Source organism: Gopherus flavomarginatus, chromosome 15 (assembly GCF_025201925.1).
Source record: "Gopherus flavomarginatus isolate rGopFla2 chromosome 15, rGopFla2.mat.asm, whole genome shotgun sequence".
Taxonomy (NCBI): Eukaryota; Metazoa; Chordata; order Testudines; family Testudinidae; genus Gopherus; species Gopherus flavomarginatus.
In genome coordinates, this window is record NC_066631.1 from 16,943,836 (window position 1) to 16,965,927 (window position 22,092).

General features: G+C 43.1%; 1 protein-coding gene across 11 annotated transcripts in view; it reads right to left on the reverse strand.

The window, feature by feature from the left end:
- Nucleotides 1-626: 626 nt before the first annotated feature.
- The window catches only part of ARVCF (ARVCF delta catenin family member), a 457,340-nt gene continuing 435,874 nt past the window's right edge, over nt 627-22,092 (reverse strand). For 9 of the 11 annotated variants that reach the window (XM_050924166.1, XM_050924165.1, XM_050924167.1 and 6 more), the window contains 9 exons: nt 21,089-21,216; nt 18,953-19,103; nt 17,496-17,688; nt 16,391-16,502; nt 14,654-14,744; nt 13,553-13,606; nt 7,981-8,072; nt 5,006-5,119; nt 627-2,283 (listed from right to left, as the gene is read on the reverse strand). In XM_050924166.1, the coding sequence (XP_050780123.1) occupies nt 5,018-5,119; nt 7,981-8,072; nt 13,553-13,606; nt 14,654-14,744; nt 16,391-16,502; nt 17,496-17,688; nt 18,953-19,103; nt 21,089-21,216 (923 nt within the window). In that variant the 3' untranslated portion in view covers nt 627-2,283; nt 5,006-5,017. The remainder of the gene's footprint in view (nt 2,284-5,005; nt 5,120-7,980; nt 8,073-13,552; nt 13,607-14,653; nt 14,745-16,390; nt 16,503-17,495; nt 17,689-18,952; nt 19,104-21,088; nt 21,217-22,092) is intronic. The other 2 variants (XM_050924169.1, XM_050924170.1) reach the window with 2 other exon arrangements.

A 22,092-nucleotide genomic window follows, 5' to 3' on the forward strand; every position in this document is an offset into this window, starting at 1 on the left:
GAACACACAAGATACAGAAACCAAAGCAGTATAAAACTCTTGTGTAACAGCCTGGTTAAAAGGGTCTCCACTTATTGGTAGAACAAGTATGAAAAGAGCACCATTGTTAGAATATACAGTAAAACTATGCATCTGATTTCACTCTCTACACTTTATATCTACATGAAGAAAGAACTCCCCGCCCATCAGAATCCAAATGGTCAGAGATGCATCTGTCCTTGCCTCCCTCAACCAGCTAAGCGTATTTGACCTCACAGGACTCTCTCACAAGGGTAAACATAACCAGTGACTGTAATCTTACTTTGCTCCCAGCAACATCACCTCTCTTAGGACCAAGATGTAACCCCTCTGTGCGCGAGTGAGATGGGAAGGAGAGCAAAGTTAGTGTTGTAGCCTGGGCATCAGTCTTTCCCTGAATCAACAGTCCTGCATACTACTTCACACGGTTTTGACAACCTATCCTCTGCACAACTATATGCATATATACATATATATATATATATTTATTTATATATATGTATCTGTCAAATTTTATTATACTCAAGAAGATACAAAGCTCTTGATGCTTGCTTTTTTTAGTTTTTTAATTTTGTACAAAAAATTAGACGTTTACTATTACAGTAATATTTTGTTTTTTGTTGGGTTTTTTTTTTCATTTTTAATATACAAAGGAAATGGCAGGCACTGAAATCCCCAAATTAAGTCTGCTTGATTCAAAAATGTGCTTTCCAGTCACACTGTATTTAAGAACTTGTAGGTGTAAACATGGCAACCAAATGACAATGATAACTAAACAAAGTAAGTAAAAGGCATCCATCCAATGCTAGGAAAGAGATTTGATTCTTGTTTTCACCCTTCTCCCTCACTGGATCAAAACCCAAAGGAAATCAGTGATTTGCATTTAATACATAGCATCACCAGATAGCGTATGTGTAAAATGTGACCGTGGGGGGCAAAAATTCACCCTTGTGCAGAGAGTCTGCCTATGGCCTACCAGGTGGCTCTGAGTAGACCCTCAGCAAGTGGCTGAATTTGACCCTTACTTAAGTGTGCAACCTCAAAAAACAAACAAAACCAGGATAATGATTTCTTTAAAAAAATATATCAGTTCCCTTTGTAGCACTTTTCATCTGGCTCGATAGCCCAAAACACGCATGGATCCAACAGAAACTGAGTCTATCAGCAAAAATATAAGGGGCGGACCCATCTGAAGATTACAGTGTGTTCTAATGGGAACTCACTAATGAGGAAGCTTCCATTCTTCCCCAGTGTGTTAACAGCTATGGGAAATAAAATTATGTTAAAGATTAAAATAATCATTAACCCAACATCAACACTTGGGGGGAGGGGGAGGGAAGCAACTCCTTTACTGCAATCATCGTGAGCAACAAAAATTAAAAGGCAGCCAACTCCATTTCTCAGCACAGATTTCTGAATTGGGACTGAAACCGTCAACAAACTGTTTACATATGTGGAAGTAAAACCAGAACCATTACAGAAGTCAAAAGGCAGAAGTATTGTACACCAGATTATAATGATAATATAACACAGTGTGATATCGCTTACTCTAATAGCAGATTATACAGCTCGCATCAACTTCGCTGTCTGCGTTCCAGTCCGTTCAACCAGCGTAAATAGTTTCTCTCCTTTCATTAAAATCCAACAAACCTACTCAACATTCCTGCATTTCTTGTGAAAAAAACAAAAACAAATAAAAGCTCAAAACCAAAAAACCCAAACTCCCTAATATAAAAATCTTTTAAAAATTAAATTCACAGTTCAAAACAAAACCCAAAAAACAAATGAAAAAAGTGCTAGTTTCCTCATGATTATACCTAAGATATATTTCAAATATTCTGCAGTTCCTCTTTCACTTGCAAAGCTGTCCTCTTTCCCACCACGTGACCTTCTCTTTTCATCCTTGGCACCATTTTCATGTAAGAATCATCTAAGAACCTAACCGGTTAGATGTAAGCTTGGATTCTTTCTTCTTTGATGGAGGAGGGAGGCAAAGGGAGGTGGCTGTGTCTAGTGGGAATGTAATTGAGTTTTAAAAAGCAAATTGTCTTGCTGTAAGGCATGGTGCTCCGGGGTTGGCTGATGGCAGTTGTTTGTTTTCTCCCCACACCCTCGTAGAATCTGCAGACTGTTCACTGATGCAGCGCCCTCCGAATCTGAATGGCAGTGGTGATAAATGAGATCCTCTGTGTTGGTTCAAATTGGTTTTTTCCCCTCAGTAAAAAAAAAAAAGAAAAAAGAAAAAAAAGTAGTTGGACTCTAGCCCTGGAAAATAAAGCCACAGCTGATTAATATATGAAATAATGCACCTTTGTTGATCTCCAACACATACAGTATGAGCTCAGGTAGCAGGACAGCGGCAAGTGTCCACCCCCCTCACCCATCCCCAATGTCATAGTTCCTTTAACGGCAGAAATTAGCAACAAAAACCAAACAACAACAACATCAAAAATTCACTCTAGGTTTAAAAACGGCTCCCTCACCCACCCTCGATGCCGTCTCCACTCCGAAGGATTCTGAACAAACGTGGGACAGTGTCCTGTCAAAGCTTTAAATCTCAATCTTCTGGAGCAAGGACCATGACTTCCTACTGCACCTAGCACCGTGAGGCTCCGATCTTGGTTGGAGTACTACCACAATACAAATAACAAACAATCTATGGCAACAGCAGAGTCCCCAGAGGTTCACATGTGTAGTAGTTGGATGGGGCGAATTTTCAGGGCAGTGCCCAGGAGATTCAGCTGTGCGAATCCCATGAATTGTGTCTGACCTTGCTCCCCTTACTCTGGGGAGACTTCCAACTTGCTTTCAATGAGAATCTCTCTTAAGGAAGGATTTCAGGGTCAGGCCTCTGATTCCTAATGCACCAAACTGAAAGCTTTGTCCTAAGGTGGCACCAGGAAGTCCAGTGGCTTTTGTGCTCTGGCTTTTCACTTTTAGAGAGCTGGACTCAAATCTTCAATCAAGTGAGCAGGAATCTGCTGGCTACACCCCAGTCCCCTGTGGGTCTGCATCATTAAATCACCCAGCTGGTGTTCTCTCATCCAGCACGACTCAGGACTAAAACAGTCAGAGCGCTGCAGATAAAGAGTGAGGTGCAGAGCTGCAGTGGCAAAGGGTCTGCTGGTGCTACCACTGCTCACAGCCATATGCATTTAATGCTCCAACACACATTTAAAGAGAAATAAGAGCTTTTCCTTCCCCATCATTTTAAGGTCTTAGAAAAGTAACAAAAAATGAATCTAAATTAGAGACCTCGGAAGGTTTCACATTTAAAGTTACTTGCCAAGAGTCACCAGGAGAATGCAAAGAGCAGAGAAGCACAGCATCACCGGGGCTGTTTACGTTCCAAAGTTACTCTGCCAGCTTCACATGTGATTTTAAAAAACATTCTCCTGGAGGTCTCCAAAGCCCTGCGAATTCATCTCATACACCCCAACCCACCCCCGGGTCTCCAATGCTGTATTTCATCTGTTACCATCAGGAATTTGTGTGAAGACAGAGAAAGTCTTCCAGGTTTTCTCAGGAGATGGAGGAATTGCTCTTTGAAACCAGCACCCAGAGGGGGTCAGCAAATCAGCCAATCAGCAATTTGAATTCTTTAAAGTAGTGCTTCTTCTAGAAGTCAGCATAAAGCCAGGGAAAGGTGCCAGACTGACAGCCCCAAGGACTGAAGTCCACAGACCCATTTGTCTCCAACACAGGCACAGGACAGACAGTGGCAGTTCTGACTCTCACAGCCTGTCAGCGATTTAAGACCAGAAGAGGGATGGTTAGGAGCCAAAGACTGAATAGGTACTGGGAGAACTAGGGAGACAACATGGGTGAGGAAATTTCTTTTATTGCACCAACTTCTGTTGGTGAGAGAGACAACCTGTCGAGCTACATGGTGCTCTTTTCAGGTCTGGGAGAATTGTCCACCTAGCTGAGAAAGGTCTGTTATAGACTGCAGTGGCCAGAGGGTTCCAGCCCTTCCCATCAAGGAAACAAGAATGTGTCATGAACTCTGATCCCTCCTATTGTACTGCACTCGCCTCGTGACTTGAGTTTCCTTCTCACTGATTAATGAGATTTCCATGTAGAAAAAGGACCAATTTTCTGCAGCGCTGAGCAATGGGAGTCATGAGTGCTCACCATCTCTGGAAATAAGACCTTCGGGGACTGGGTAAGGAGAAGCGGTGTAGTGCAATCCTCATGGTGACTAAAGATATTCTTTTAGTCCACAGCCAGCCACACAGTCTGTACCACACACAGTGCGGCATCTGACGGGCTGCCAGGAGGTGTAACATGGATAAAAGACTGGGCAGGAGGAGGCAGATTAGTGACAGCAGGAGTAGTAAAAGCTGGCAGTTTTAAGGAGCTTGGCACATAGAGAAGGTAGAGAACAAGAAGGGGACCAAAAAAAGCCTTGAACTGCAGAGAAGAAGGAGCAGGAAATGGGACTTGTGGCTCCATGTTTAAATTTCCCCCCTTGAAATGTAATTGTGTGGGGGGGGTCACCAGCTTTCCCTTGGGGGACAGGACCATGGAATTCTTGGGAGCCTCAGGGGAGATCCACAAATTATCAGGATGTACTTTTCCGGAGGGCTCAGGCTAAACCTGGTAATGAGTTGGAGGGTTGGGGGGTGCGGGGGGGGGGGAGGGAGAAATGGTTGTAAACATTTGAGATCAGTCAGGAAAATTATATTCAATTTAATTCCCATGGCCTAATAGCAGAGATCCTTCACATTTCAGCTGACAGCCCATCAGTCCAGATAGTAATGCGCTGTCTGGTTATTTGACAGGTTATTATTTAATCAAACAGCAGTGGTTTATTGAGTTTCATTAAAGATACAGTGTGCAATATAAACATCCCTTTCCCAATGCATTTTTATTTGCCTAAAAGGAACCAGTTAGCCATTAGCCTCAGACAGATTCTGCAGCGATACAGATCATGCACAATGAGACAAGGTAATCACTAGCACCAATTACCATTAAAAGGACCTACCATGCATGCAAATTAGACCCAGGAGTCAACAGGCTGGGGTTTAATGTCACGGGCATCCACCAGATTCACCGAAGCCCTGTTACTCCTGTTAATGTTTTTCCTATTTGTGTCATTCTGCAGCAAACAGGGTGAGGAGTTAAAGGCAAAACAGAGCGGATTAATCAAACACAAACAAATCAGTCAGCTCCAAAGGATTGCAAGGGGGGAATTAGTGGAGACAGAGAAGAAACAAAATTGGCAGTGGCACGAGCTATTCAACAGGCACTGACAGAAGCATTCGTGGCAGCACTTCACTTCATTGCAATCATTATTCACAAGTCCTAGCCACTCATACAGCCTAGGAGCCACAGTTATTGGATTGTTCACCAGCTAGAAATCAGCACACACATTTCTCTGGGATAGGGTAGTGCAGGGGGTATCTAGACTTTGCCCAGCTAAGGGCTGCTTCAACAACATGACATGCCACTGAGGTGCTGCCCTCGAGTTCCTACATCAGACTGTATTTGGGCTGCCCTCCATCTTTAACAGGGAGGAAGCACAGACTGAGGAAGAGACAGGTCCCAACGCAAGTAACTTCTGCTCCGATCAAGCCAAAGCATTGCACAATGGAACCACCACCTGCTTCAGTGGGTTGCACCTCAACCTTAGGAAAGATGAAGGTGGCCTTGGGCTGCATTATAAAGGCTCTGTGGGCTGTATTTGGCTACCTGTGTGTGTCACATGGTAAAAGTAATAAGCACTTGCTAATCCTCTCCCCTCCCACCCTATCCCCCTTTCCTCTGGAAGAAGCATTTTCTGTCATTCCTGCAGAACAGCATCCTAATCTTTGCAGCCATCTCCCCTAGTTCACCCTGCTGCTCAGCATCCTGCAGTGTACACTAAGACTGTGGATGGCTGGATTGGAAAGCTTATATCATTAACCTCTGGTTCAGGCTGGGCCATCTGTTTCCATATCAGAATAACATTGTGTCAATCAAATAGTATTTCCACAGTCTGAGTAATTGGGATTTAGACACCTGATTCCCATCAGTGGCAATCTCAGAGCATTGTAGCTCAATCTTTGTGTAGCACTTTGGAAATTTACCCTAAAACATAACCATGAATAATACGAAGTGAATTGCTCCTAAGCACTTAAGACAGAAATTTCCCAGTTTGATCAGGGCTACTACATAGTAAAACAGGAAAGGACAGATGACAAACAAATGAAGGAAGCAGCCACCACTTCCAAAGGCAAAGGTCAGAGCAACCAAAGATTTTGTTTCCTTTCCATGTTTACTAGTGACTGTAAAGCATAAATGCAATCAGCATTCTACATTCACACTAAAAGGTGATTGCTATCAAATCCCATTATATATAGCACAAGGGGTGCACGTTTAGGAAATGAATTGTACACGGGCTAAATAGGGCAGCTAGTTTTAAACGACAGTGGCTATTCCCTTGCAGTACAGCTTTAAGGGTCGCTGAGGTCTCCTAATCCCTGCACAGCCATAATCCTCACCCAGTTACAGTACTGGATAATGGAAGGTCATATTAAAGTAAGATCGGAGGCTAGGCTAACCCAGAGGGTAAAAAGGTCAGTGTTTCAGTCACACTGCAGTCACATGACACGAGACTCTACTCATTCAGGCCGGCTAACAACAACAAGCTTGCAGGGTTTGACACTGGAAGGATATCACAAGACAATGGCTTATATTAATGAGGTTGCTAGACAAGAAGCTTCTGACAAGGTGAAAGTTTTAAATAGCCTCTGAATGAAAGAGGAAAAAACTGTGTGTGTCTGAACAAAGTGTGGACTGTGGCTGGCCTCTGCCTTTAATAGAGAGGAGGGATAGCTATGCTCAATCCCGATGGTGAGTGTTTGTGTGCACATGTTAATATAGACAGACCATCACCACCAGGCAGGTGTACTACTGGTTCAGTCTGTGGGAAGATTTTTTTCTATCTTATTTCTGCATGCCCACATCTGCATGCCTTTGCTCAGTGCCTTGCACTAACTGGAAAGTCTTTCCTTTCCAACTGCTTGGCCATTTAACCTGGAGCATCCAGATCTTCTGGAGTTTCCACAAAACAGTGAGGAGATTTCACCACAGATGCTCAGGGCTCCCTAGCCCTAGCACTGAGGTTCCCAACATCAGCGGCAACGTTTTCTGTCTCACACTCTTGTTTCATTGTCTGGTTTTTCCCCACTGCTGACACACAGGAGAGTATGTGTGGGTTTTTGTGAGGTAGGGAGGAGTCCCATGTGCCACTGCACTGCTGGAAGCATAAAGCAACTGCTTATAAAAACTTAGCTAAAATTGTGCATGAATGTAACAAAAATTGCACAGAAGTCAATTACTTGTACGCAGCCTGTTTTGGTAAACTCAGTAGCCCACAATGGAAGTGGGAGATTCAAGTCTGACTCTTCAGGAAGAAAACTGCGTGGGAGAAGAGAGTTGGAAATTCATTTTCAAGAAGGCTCTTGTATAAGAGAGACTGACCCATATACAGAGTCCACGTGCAGGAGAGTCTGAGTGAGGGCTGGGAGCTATATACCCCACACTGCTTTACAAAGACACACAGGCTTTCAGCTACACTCCTCTATGGTTTCCATGGTGGGAAGTAATTGCTTGATGTGACTATTCTCAGAACAGAGTCTCCTGCAGACCCATACACTTTAGGGCTGGGGAATGTACCTAGATGGAGGAGCTGAAAGTGATTAAGCAAACACCTTCTTTTGTAAAACCATTATTTACCTACAGGAACTTGAGCACATATCAGCTTATAAAACCCTCTTCTGCAGTTGCTCCCTTATTAGAAAGCAGCATTTGCTTCCATTTAAGGCTAACGAGTGATCACTCATGAAATGGTGCCTTTATAGCCAACCATTTACAAGCCCCTGCTGAGTACTTGCGACACACGTTCCTTGCTGCCTGACACTGGATGTCCCATTCTGTAATGGCATTAAGCAGCCTTTGGAATAGCTGGAAGCTTACTTTTAAAGGTTCTTTCTCTGATGCATCCCCTATGTTGTCATTGGTCTTGTATTTGCGCTCTTTGTCCCGGTGATCGATGGTGGAGTACCCATCTGTGAAGGAATGACATGACAATCAGCCAGCAGCAAAACCACAGTACATTTGGCTGTTTTGCATTGTCAAAGAACTAGAGAGAGAGAGAGAGAGACACACACACACACACACAGCATTAAACCAAAGACATAGGGATGTGCCTTTCTCATGGGCTGATGCTCAGCAATTTCATTTTTTTAACCACCTTTGTTTTTAAAAAGAACTCCTTTTATACCACCGCCTCCGTATCAAATGCTGGTATCTCATTAACAAGCAGCACAGCTTCCATTCTGGCCAGCTGCAGTGTAGTAGTAGCCTGTCCAAGGAAAGCAGCAAGTGTTACTTCACACCCTGTGGCTAACAAAGTCCAAATCCAGCTGAAATCTTGTGCTCTGAGTTTAACAGCCTGATTAATTGGCTGGGTTCCTTCTCAGAGTGGCATGCAACAAATTCCCACTCCTTCTGAACCTGACTACAAGCAGGACACGACAATAGTTTGGAGACATCCCCTTTGGAATGGTAAGAAAAGCAGCCTGTAGAGTTTTGTGAGATCTCCATGCAAACCCTGCTGTGCTGGACCTGCCTCTCATTCTGAAATGGCACCTGTGGGTGATTTTTCTCCCTGACAGTTGAAAAGCACTGTGAATACATGAGTAAAGAGGGAAGAACGGGGTGCAGGGGCTTTATGAAGAAATGCTGTAATTATTTCAGAAGCCACTTTGATTCATTGTCAGAGGTTACAATTATTAATTTATTTCTCCGGTGCATCAAGTTTCCCTCATTATCAGGGACAAATATATTTTCCTGCCTGCTTTGACAGCTTTGTAATCTGGGCTAAGTGACAGTCAAATTTATGGTTCTTAATAAGCCTGTATCTCTCCATGCAATTAAAGGATCATTACAGGTTCTACTTCCTGTCTAACTGTACTCTCTCAAAAGATTTTACATAAAACGTCAGAATGCCTCATATCTTGGTTTATTGCTTGCACTCAATAGACCCTCTAAAATCAGTCACTCCAGATGTAGTTTTTGTGGGCTACTGGTGAAATAAAGAGTAATCCATTTTAAGCTGCAGCACGAAAAGCTTTGTAAATGGAGTGACTCCTGGCAAACACTCTCCTGGAGCAGCAGTTCTCAAAATAGGGTACCCAGGCTGCAATCCAGTTAATTTATAAAAAGATGTTGGCTCAGCAGCACCGGCGCTAGGGGTTTGAGCGCCCTAGGCGGACAGCAATTTCGCCACCCGCGCGCTGGTCCCGCGGCTCCAGTGGAGCTGCCGCAGTGGTGCCTGCGCGAGGTCCACCGGAGCCGCGCGAGGAGCCGACCGTCCACAGGCACGACTGCGGCAGCTCCACTGGAGCCACGGATCAGCAGACCCTCCGCAGGCACCACTGTGGCAGCTCCACTGGAGCTGCCTGCCGCCCCCTCTGGCAAAACGGCGCCCACCAATTATTATGGCACCCTAGGCGATTGCCTAGGCTGTCTAAATGGTAGTGCCGGCCCTGTGGCTCAGTAAATCAACATATGCAGAAGCCTTGCAGAATGACCAGGCATTTGAGATGGTCCATATGTTTAATTAAGATCAATATCGTATAAAAAGATAATCCATATCTATATGATTATAATGATTAATGCATGTATCAAGTACATTAGAGTTATGTGGTGCATAACTTAATCCTTGAAAACCACTGCTATACACGGCTTTACATTTCAGTTCTCTGCTGACAGTTAAGATACCTAGCATCCCTGCTTGTGCCAGACCGACAAAAAAATTCCAACCATCCACCTAGCCAACACTCCTGGAGGAGTGTACAGTAAGTCATTCAGGGTACACACACACACACACACACACACACACACACACACACAACTAGTAACTCATATGCTGATCTAAAAGCTTTTCAATTCATAGTAAAAGTCATGGGTACATGCTATACATTTAAATGATGGTAGCGCAATAGCAGTTGAAAATTGACTATTTTTTTTAGATATATGGAGATATACCTGTCTCACAGAACTGGAAGGGACCCTGAAAGGTCATTGAGTCCAGCCCCCTGCCTTCACTACAGGACCAAGTACTGATTTTTTGCCCCAGATCCCTAGGTGGTCCCTTCAAGGATTGAACTCACAACCCTGGGTTTAGCCGGCCAATGCTCAAACCACTGAGCTATCCCTCCCACCTCTTTCTCCCAAACTTGGTTGTCAACTCAGAAGCAGCCCTTTACATTTGAAAATGTATTTAATCATATTTACTTACAAATAACAGATCGCTGACATTGTGTAGCACCTTTCATCAAGAAGGATGTCAAAGTACTTTATAAACAGGTAAATTAGAAAGAACTGTTCACCCACCACTGAAATGCAATTGCCACGGAGATGATACATGTTTAATGTTTACCTCCTGTCCTAAACTGTTGTGAAATGTTAAAGAATATCACCATATACAAATGAGGGAAAAAAAGGATATATTTTAAGTAGGCAAAAAACTAGCGTTTAATCAATACACCAGCCTTCAGAATCCTAATCTTAATCAAAGTGATAAAAAACAGTCAGGGTCTTTGGGTTTACATCTGAGCTAAGAGGCATTTTGTAGCATGTATTGTTGGTCAGTTGAACGCTGACCCCTTGTTAATGGGGTCGCTCATGTCAGTTCTAACGGAGTGTTTGGAGCTAAAAACCACATGCTGAGCTGGGAATATATCAAGATAGCAACTGAGATAGGAAGTCTGTGGTTAGACTTGTTAAAATGAGAACTATCTTGAAGGAGGCTGTACCAGTACAGTAATATCTCAGTGCCCTGAAGGCAATGGCTCTGTGGTGGAATTAACAAACTCAGTTCCTTCCGTGTTTCAAGATTAATTCTAAATATCCAATTTAATTTAGTCTATATGGAATTAACAAGCAATCTGGAGTGTGCCTTAGGTAAGCCATTTGGACTCTGGCTGGCGGAGCCTGAGGAACAGAAAGTCAAATATTAATATTATCCATTTTCTTGGAGTTTAGTGGAGCAAACCAATTACCTAGCGTTAGTGCATTCCCTGTGAGCTGGCCTTTGAAGGTATTGGTGATGAGACACAGAGAAGTCTCAGTGACCAGTTATAGCTGATTTAAAAGTTTCCAAGAATAGGGATCTAGATAATTTTTTTCTAGAGGTGGTGAACAGATCTGAGTGGACTCTCCGAGGTGAGAGATTCTGTCAAACTGCCTACCTAAGATCAATTGTATATGTAATAAGGCCACATCATTATTAACCTGCGAAACAAACGAAGCACTGATTAGATTAATATTTTTCTCTGAATACTGAACTACAGTCATCTGGGTACAGAACTTCTGATCTTATGCCCCTGACAGCTGAACTGTACATAGCTATCCCGTTGTGTGATCATCTTTAAGTTATTGTCTTCCAAAATTATTTCAGTCTTCCCTTATGCAAACTACATATGAACAGTTTATTCGTGCTGGGGAGATGCTGTCAGCTGAGATCATGGAAGGTAACATCTTTCCGTTATCCTGACTTTTTGGAAACATTGCGTTTGATTTTCAGCAGTGGCTCAATCTGACTGCCAAGTTTGCAGGTGCAGATGTGAATCGTGAGTTATCAAACGATCCAACTTGCAGATACACAGACATTTAAATACAAATATTTGTAGCTGGAAAAACTGAGGCAAATCCACAGCAACACTGAGTGTGTTTATGCTGTTTTACTAAAAGGAAACAGTTGGTCTGTCCCAGATTGCTGTGCCTTTCAAATCTCAAAGCACTTCATAGAAATATGGACTCATCCCTATTTTATAGATAGGGAAACTGAGGCACAAATCAGTCACAGCGAGTCAATGGCAGAGTCAGGAGCAGAACTGCTATCTCCTGACTCTCAGCCCTGTCCCTTCATACAGCACTGCCTCCCATGCAGCATTGCAGCCTTCATGCTGAGAACCTCTTGCCTCCGAAGTGGTTATTAACAGGAAAACCCCTGATTTTCCCATACCAGAGGAAGGCCAGTAGAAATGGTTTAATCCCTGCTATTTTTTCCAATTGTTGCTGACAAAGCAGCAGCTCAGGCTTTTAATTATCCTTTGTCTCCATCAGGGCCCTTGGCCCTGAATAAGTTGTTCTCACATCCATGCCACAGAGTCTAGCAGCATTTAGAAAGAGAATGTCTTGCATGGACTCAGCTTTGCTTTTCTCTTTAGAAGTACGAGTTCCTCCTGCTGCTGCTATTCTACATGTGTAGAACAGACTCCAGACCACCCAGCTCTTCAGAGTTTATCTATCCTTGGTCCTTACTGCTTTACCTACTTATGCAAAATGGCTACGTATTTCGTGGGACTTGGGGGAACTCTTCTCTCACTGCAGATCCTGGTGGGCAGGCTGCATTTACGGTATTAGGTGGACTTGCCCCAGGGTGGAGGTTTTTCCAAGTACTAGTGAAATCTCCTCCCTCTGTCCAGTACTGGTTGCCATAAGCAAGGCAGCTGATGCCCACTTTCTCAATGGACAGCACACCACACAGTAATGCCAGTGTTATTGAGACAGATTGCATGGATTATACTATGGCTTGCAGGCCTCAAACCCACAAGAGACTCTAGAGAAGTCTGGTGAAAGGGAGCCATTCCCATAACTTGTATTGGGAAAATGAAGCCATTCTGCCTGGCTTTTGAGAGATGTCCTTGATGAACAGATGGAGCTGAGAAGACGAGGAGAAGCCATTACTTTCTCACAGCCTGCGTTTTGTATACGGAAGGAGGAATGGAGGGTTATTTCTTCGTCCCATGAAGAACTTCCATTGAGCCAATGAGGAGCAGTTTAAAGTTGTTGGATTGATCATGATCACCTGCTGTTAAGCTCTACTTTGCATACAGAAAACCCTGGCACCATTCCTATCACTCGTGGCAGATTTTTACAGACAGGTGTTCCTATTTTTTAATTTTTTTCTCTTTCCTTTCTTGTGTGAAAGATCCACATATGCCGCAGGGCTGACTAATTCTCTTACTGAATTCAGGAAAACAGTGACAATAATTACAGACTGAATAATAAAAGTACTTCTTCTAGCCTCTTTCAAGTAAGGTCATTTTTCATGCTAACCTCTAAGAACAGCAGGAAAACGTTTTCAGACAGAATATGATATTTAAATAGATTAAAAGCTCACAAAATTAGTGTCCCCTTTTTAAAAAAAAGCAATAGTTGAAATCTGATGGCTTTTGGATCTCTCACTCCAGGATGCAACCACTTCAAAGCAAAGAGATTAAAAAATGCAGGAAGTTCTTAGTATATTTACGTGATCTGGTTAAAAAGTAGTGGGGATACCGGTATATATGCAATATACACATTTAAAAAAAACCAAAAAAACAGACAACTGATCTTTTGGAAGGAAAAGTTCTGTTTTTAAATGTCAGCTTTATCCACATGAAAGAATACCTCCCAGAGAAAGCGCTGAACTTTCTCGTGAGTGACAGTGTGCTCTATTGAAGTAGACAGGGGGTCGATCCGGGACTGCATTTACCTGGACCAAGTTCATCCAGAGGAATCATATCATGACTTCCAGCCTTCTCATTATCTACAAAACAGAAGCATTGAAACTGGTTGTATCATGCTTACTGACATGAAAGCAGAACAGGCTGGGATTAATCACAGGGCTGGAGAAGTAGAGGAGACAATGATTTATTGCACTCAAGAGACTATAATGAAGACACAAGAGACTATAATGAAACAATACTAAGGTTCTGATAATTCACAAAGAAAGGTTCTGAGTTAGGCCCCCGAAGAGAATGCTAAACTGACACCCCCTGTGTCATGGCTCTGAATCACATACCTTCCTCTATCCAAAGGACGCCACAAACTTGGTGGCTGCTCTGAACCACCTATACTTTCTAGAATTTATCTCTGGACCCATCCAAGATGGGATGAGGTTCCCTTCTTTGGCCAGAGAGAAGAGCAATCAGTAGGCAATCAAAGGCCTCAAGAGGGTAATTTTAATATTGGTTTCTATTTCCATCATGATCAAAATTAAAAAAGACTAAGGAAATCAACATGGTCAGGAGCCCTGGCACCACTGGTGCAATTATTGTCAAATCTGACAAACTAAGCACAGTTGGGTCTGGGTCAGTACTTGGGATAGAATACCTCCACCGCAAAGCTAAGTGACACAGGAAACTGGGCTGGCGATTCAACAGAGGGTATGTCAAATGAATCAGCACTGAACAAGTGTCCCAGGGCATTGCTAGAGGTGATGCCCTTTGTGTGAGATATAACACCAAGATCTGATGACTTGTGGTAAGTGGACGGTATTTTTACTAACCACAATAGTTAGCCTGCTCCTTAGCTAAATTTCTGCTGGGTAGTTACTCCATGCCTATCTAAAATACTCCCTATAGGCTCCAACTGAACTTTTCATCCTGAACTGGGTAATCATACATTTCATGCCAGGGAAGTGATTATTGTCTATATAGTCTCTAATGTCAATTGCTTCAGGATCTTTGGATAAAAGGCACCATAAAAAAAAAAGTAGAAACTGATATTTATCCAACTAGAGAAATACACTTCACAGACATGGCAAATAGCACAAGGAAAATCATTATGGCCCACATCAACAAGCAGAACTGACCTTGGCTTTTATCCACCAGTGGCAGAGTACTATCATCATAGCCAGACTTGCCAGATGTACCTTTGGATCCCTTTGGTGCTGCAGAGACAGACTAGAAGACAAAATGGAAGAGTAAGGATACTCAAGGTAGTTAAGTCCAAAGCAGACTGTGAAGAGTTACAAAGGGATCTCTAGGCAGCAAAACGGCAGATGAAATTCAATGTTGGCAAATGCAAAGTAATGCACAGTGGAAAACATAATCCCAACAATACGTACAAAAGGAAGAGGTCTACATTAGTTGTTACCACTCAAGAAAGATCTTGTGGTCATTGTGGATAGTTTTCTGAAAACATCCATTCAATGTACAGCAGCAGTCAAAAAAGTTAACAATGCTAGGAACCATTAGGAAAGGGATAGATAAGACAGAAAATATAATGCTACTACATAAATAAATGGTATGCCCACACCTTGAAAACTCTGCAGAGTTCTGATCATGCCATCTCAAAAGAGATGTAATAGAAATGGAACAGCTACAGAGAAGGGCAACAAAAATGATGAAGCATATGAAACAGCTTCCATGTAAGGAGAGATTAAAAAGACTGGGACTGTTCAGCTTTGAAAAGAAACGACTAAGGGGTGATATGATAGAGGTCTATAAAATCATGAATGGTGTGGAGAAAGTGAATAAAGAAGTGTTATTTACCCCTTCACAAAAACAAGAACCAGGGATCAACCAATGAAATTGACAGCAGGTTTAAATACAAACAAAAGGAGGTACTTTTTCACACAACGCACAGTCAACCTGTGGAACTCGTTGCCAGGAGATGTTGTGAAGACCAAAACTATAACTGGTTTCAAAAAATAATTAGATAGATTCATGGAGGATAGGTCCATCAATGGCTACTAGCCAAGACAGTCAGGGATGCAATCCCATGCTCCAGGTGTCCCTAGAGATCTGACTTCCAGATGCTGGGTCTGGACAACAGGGCATGGATCACTTGATAATTGCCCTGTTCTGTTCATTCCCTTTGAAGCACATGGCACTGTCCAGAAGAAAAGATACTGGGCTAGATGGACCATTGATCTGACCCAGTGAGGCCATTTTTATGTTCTGAGAAGCTGCTGCAAACAGAGTGAAGAAGTAAAACCAATTTTCTAAAAAAGTAACAACTTGAAAAAATGTATGGAAACCTGTTCACACTCCACTCCCTCTTGATAAATTGATCTTCAGCTGGAATCTAATTTGGGATTCTGGATATTTTTCATTTCACTGCAGTTTTGCAGACAATTCCTCCTTCCCTAATCACCTGGTTGGGCAAACCAGTAGCTGCTTTACAGGCCACGGTGAAAGCCAGTTACTTTTCAGATAGAGAAAGGAGCAGCAGTTTCACATAAAGGACAGTCAGATGCCCAACATGCTACATGGACTATATCCCAAGGGAGCAGCCACAGATAAAAATTGGCCAAGTCTTTCCTTGATGTATATTTGTATGGATTGGACTTGGTACCTCTAAGGTGGAATAATGCCTAAAATGTGGAAGGCACATCCCACAGATCTTCTAGATATGTACCCAGTAACTGCATTTATGATATCATTTTATTATAATTGTTTTATCACTGGAAAACACCGACTTAGAAGTCTTGGTCTGCCTGCCATTGTCATTAGTGGGAGTAGGGCCTGATCAAGGAGTGAAGAATAAAACACCTTCATGGGGCTTTCTGTGACCACTGACCTGAACTAGAACACTGCATCTTTACCTGGAAATGGGATTTGTTCCATCCATCCTTCTGTAGGACATTTCGTAGCTCTTTGTAGGTCCAAACCATCTGAAGAACATGAGATGCTGCCTTTGTTTCCCTGGGGGACTGGCTAATTTGTGAGAGAAAATTAGAGCTTCAAACATTAGGAATGCAAACTCATTCATATGTTGACCCCTTTATGCTAAAACCCGTAACTTCCTAGCAGGTCTATTATTTCCCAATAAGTGATGCAATACGTGATAGCTCTAAAAATACATTATTTGGGCCAAATTCTGTAGTGGCTTCTATTAATGTGGGTCCATCTATCTGCATGTGTAAACACACATTTGCTCAGACAAGAGACATCTGCAAAAGAAGTAGTTAAATATGCAGATGTGACTATAACACCACACAGTAGGGCACTTTTAGTGTATGCCAGCGGAGTCCACATGGGCTAATTAGTGAGTGATACACTAACATAAACTAAAATGTATACCCCTCTGGTGTAGACAAGGCCTTACTGATGAAAAGGCAAAAGGTTAAAGAAATCTCCAGCCAGCCTCTCAACAGTTTGTTAAAAAGGCACTTATGAATGAGCTAATTTCTACTTGGCTGAAGTACAGATGGAAGCTCTTCTCCAATCAGGATACAGCTTTTCAACAGGGCTACATGGTACAAAAGCATCATTTAAATTATCACTGCTGTCCCTCAGACAGAATGATCACTGCAAATTATTAACCAATCCTCTTAACAGAAATAAAAGTTGTGTCATTAGCACTTCAGGAATGGAATGTCACAGGATAAAGGTCTCCTGCTTTGCAAACACAGGTCTCAGCTTCACTGCAAATGATGTCTGATAAATGCATGCATAATGATAAGGCATATCAAACAAAGAGAGATTGTATCCTGAGGTGACAGAACTTTTTATCTTATTGATTTTCTCTCTTAAATCAATTAAGCCCATTAAAGGCACTAACGTAAGATTTGTTTTTATTGCATGTATCAAATGCTTCAGTTACACATCTGAAAGGTCAAGTTGTCTGGGCACTATCACAAAGCATCACAGTGAGGTTAGTGTACAGTATCCTCTTTACTTTGTTTTCTATTATAGTAAGAAACTTACCTTGACTTGCTGATAGCTACCAGCTTCTGAATGCCCTGTGTCTGGATCAGGGACCTTGCATTTTCTGAACTGTCAGTAATGATTTCATGGATGGTATTCAAGACTGCAACCACTGTATCCTCTTCCAGGTTTTTAGCGGATCTCTGCTGCCTACTAGGCAAATTTCTTACCAGTTCACCCATGGCATAACTACCTAGATAAGGGGAAGAGCTACCATTAATCAGACCTGATAATCATTTCAAGAAACCGCTTTCTGTCCTGAAAGCTTAAAATATAAGGAAGTACCCAAAGTCTGAAGATTTTCTAATGTAATTTCCTTGAATCTCAAGACTATTTCATACTGCATTTATCATTAACTTTCTCAAGATGTTTGAGAACTGATATCTAAAGCAAACTCATTCTGCATAATCACTACTAAGGTATCAGAGGCAAAAAAGTTGGAAACATTTATTGACAATTTCACAGCCAACACATCACACTTTGCTGTGCCTGAGGCAAACAAGCATTCATAAACTGAGACTAACCTATTAATGCTAATGCAGGCACACAACGCCTACTCAATGCAGCCTTGTAAGAGGTCTGCAGGGGCAAGGTATGCAACAAAGCATCCATTAACCCTGCCCTGAAAGTTAAGAACGTCTATCTGGCCTTCATGCTAGTCAGTGCTGAAGAAAAGCCTAGGAGTCCTGGGTCCATTACTTCCAGATGTGTGTTTGTACCATTTGGTAGCTACAGCTCTACATTGGACATGGTTTTTATGAAATGTAGGTGTATTAAAATAGAATTTGAGATTTGTATTGATTAAGCATCAGCATCTGTGCTCTATATGCGGCACAAACATTTCCTTGCTTGGTGAGGTTACAGTTTAAACAGATCAGGCAAATTGCCCAGGAAATATACTGGGAGACCCACACCAAGGCTTTAACTTGGCGCTCAGCCTCTGCCACTTTCATTTAATGAGTAGTGAGTGCATTTTTGCTAATGTGGATTAGAGTTAGGGAGCACTGCAGGGAAGCTGAGTTTTAAGGGGGATGATCTGAATGGAGAGCACTTGGGTACCTGGCTTCTCGATACAGGGGATAGCACAGGAGAAGGCAAAAGGCTGAGAGTGGGAGGGGCGAGGCAGGATTCATTGACAGAGCAAAGGGGGCCAGAGGGGGAATCATATCAAATCAAAATGCCATTATACTTTTGCAAATTATTTTGAGATCTGCGGCAAAGTAAAGGTTCATTTCCATTAAATCACAGCATGTGCATGTACAGAAACTGGATGGGCTCAAACAGAATTTTTAGATGGCAGTTCTTCACTTCGGATGTGCAGAAGACTCCTATATAATGCTAATGGGATTTGTACGCAGAATAAACTTCAGCTTCAATACCTGACAAAAGTCTAAACGATTTTACAGTGCCCATGTGTTTATGGGGTCACACTCCTGTAAGAGAAGCTCAGAAAGTACCTATGAGATCCTTATTGCGACGATCCATAGAGAGATTCCTCAGTGCAATGGACACAGCTCTCACAACCTTGTCAGAGTCAGACTGGAGAAGCTCAACGAGGACTGGTAAGCCTCTCTCCTTTCGTACAGTTGCACGGATATACGTGGACCACTATGCACACACAGGAAGAAAAGCAACACACAATATTGTGAATTTAGAGACTTGTTTTCCTGCATTTCTTTCAGTGATGAGGTCTCATTTTTTCCAGCGTGATATTGAAGAATTTCCCCTTATGCAAACAGTTCCTCCTTACTCTCTGCACGGCGACATGTGTGTGACTTGTCCCACCGTCCATCCAAGTCCATCGTGCACCAAGCGCGAAAAGGAGGCAGACAGTATTTCACCTTATAACTGGGGGTGGGGAAGAAACATCATCTGTTCTATAAAAATTTAAGAGCAGCAGAGGAAGAGTACAGGCTACTATACAGGCCTCAATGGAAAATTTATTCCTCCCCATCAGAAAAGAGGTCACTTAGCAGGAACAGCAAGATATGTACAGCTCCTGTTAGCTTTTAAAAAATTACTTGTTTCTATTCTATGTTTCATGCATGTTTGTAAATAATTATATTTTAAAAAGCGACTGTTCAAACTAGTTCAAACTGCTACTCCACAGACTTGGTTGCTGTGGATGCAGGGCCACCCAGAGGATTCAGGGGGCCTGGGGCAAAGCGGGGGAGCTGTGTTGCTTGTACTTACCCAGCAGCGGTCTGGGTCTTTGGTGGCATTTCGGCAGTGGGGGGCCCTTCAGTCGCTCCACATCCTTGGCAGCACTGAAGGGCCCCCCCGCCACTGAAATGCCGCCGAAGACCTGGACCGCCGCCGGGCCAGGGCTCGCACGGCCCAGGGTAAATTGTCCCACTTGCCCTCCTCCTCCCCTGGGCAGCCCTATGTGGATGACCTCACTTTGTCATGTGCAGAGACATTCCAGTATTCTTTGCTAAGAGTGGACTGATTACTGTAGGGGGAGGAGGGTTTACGGGATGCAACTCCCGAGTGTTATTTGATGAATAGGACAATACCTATCCCTAGGGTAAATATGGGTACCCAGCTCTAAAAACAAGCACTGCTGAAGAAACCCACAAATGAAAGCAGCATCAGATAAGTGGTCTAAGTGGCTCCAGCCCCTGCTCCACCTCTTCCACATGGCCCCCACTCTGCTCTGCTCCAGCCCTACCTCTTCCCACCCCTGCTGCACCCCACCCCCACTCCAACCAGCCCTTCCCCTGAGGACTACAGGAGGAGTTGGGCCTCCACCCACTGGCAGTGGTAAGTAGAGTGACCTGGCTCCAGCTTGCTCTGCTCCCCTGGCTCCCAGCCGTGCCACCAGTGAGTGCTAGGGGGTGGTTCCCCCCTGCCCTTCAAGCCTGGGAGTCAGGGGAGCAGAGCAGGCTGTGGTCGGGTCACTCCACTTCCCGCAGGAAGTGGCCAGCCTCCCCACTGCCACACACACTTCCCCTGGGGCCACCCCTCAATGGAGGCCTGGGGCCCCACACAGCCCCCCCACGGGGGAAGGGGGGGAGGCTGCGTAGGGCACCAAAATGGCTAGGGACAGGCCTGTTTGTCAGTGTCTGTCTTATCTCCAAAGTTGCTTGAGTGATGTTATAAAGATGCCAGTTTGGCTTTTTGGAGTTCACCCCTCCCTGTTTACAGGTAAAAACAGAAGGTACAATTTTCACAAATGCCTAAGTGACTTACCACCTAAGTCTCACTGAAATTCAAAATCATTAGACACTTGAGATCTCTACCCAGATACCATAAAGGGGAGATCTAGTCTGTCTGAACAGAGAGTTTGTTCTTTAATTTTAGATTAGTCACGCTTGCTAACCTTCGGGATCATGTCTCTGATGAATATTTCAATAGAAGCATACATGGAAGTTATGTTATTTTTAAAAAAACCTTTTCTAAAAGCTAATTATTTACCCCACTTCATTTAAACCAAAAGCTAAAAATCTTCCAAAGGAGATTCACAAAAAAAACAACAACAAACGAGTGCAATTTGCAAGCTATCAAGTGATATCAGTCCTAGAAGGCTTAATGGGAATTTCCATTGTACCAATTTCTAACTAGGATTAAGCAAAGGAAAAGGCTAGACTCACTGTCCAGTTTCCAGCACTGAGATTCTGCAAAGCCCCTGCTGCAGCTTCCAAAGTGTTGAAGTTCTGGCTTTCAGTGAGGATCGAGAGGTAGAGCCGGACCACCTCCGGCTGGTAGAGCAATTCAAAGCCTGAAGGGAGAAAAACAGGAGAGGCAACATATGGATCAATATTTGACATGTCTTTATTTCACCATGTATGAGAAGGAACTCAGCAGTAGGACATATTAACTTTGCACTTTTGAGAGCCCCTGCACACAAATTCACTCTGCTCATTTTCAAGAAGGAGAGCCCATCTCACGGCTGAACGTTTAGAAGGCTGTGTGTTACTCTGATTCCATATATTTCATCACGCTGAGCATGTGTATGCACAGTCGGGTGACACAAGCTTGGATCTGTTTGCACAAATTCATAGCTGTATTGCTAAGCTGGGTGTGAATTCAGTTTGCACTGCTTTGTACACACAATTTCAGTCACTTTCTAGGCATGATTAATAATGCCCAAAGTGGGAGTGTACAGCATGGTCATAGCATATGCCCCACTCCCAAGCCTGCCTGCTGAAAGGTGGCTGTGGAAAGTTGGATTGATGAGAATCATCACCTGGAGAGATGGGGAGAAACACAACTTATTACACGAAGAGATATACAAGCATTGTATTAAATCTAGAGGCTGATGTAGATGAAACACACTTTAAAAGAATATCCCAGAGTTAGCACATCAGTTTTATAGGTAAGGCACAGGACTGGAGTTAGAAGATTTGGAATCTATTTCCAGTTCTGCCACAGACTTCCCAAGTGATCTTGGGCAAGTTATTGACAGTAACCTCAGTGTCTTCATCTATAGAGTTGTTATTATGCATTGTGTGTACTACAGCAGTGCCTAGGAGCCCTAGTCATGGACCAGCACCCCAGTGTGCTAGGTGCTGTACAACGTGGATGGTGTTTATTTACTTTGGAGAGGCTCTGTCATGCTAATTACATGAACTGACGTTTGTATAAGCACCCATTG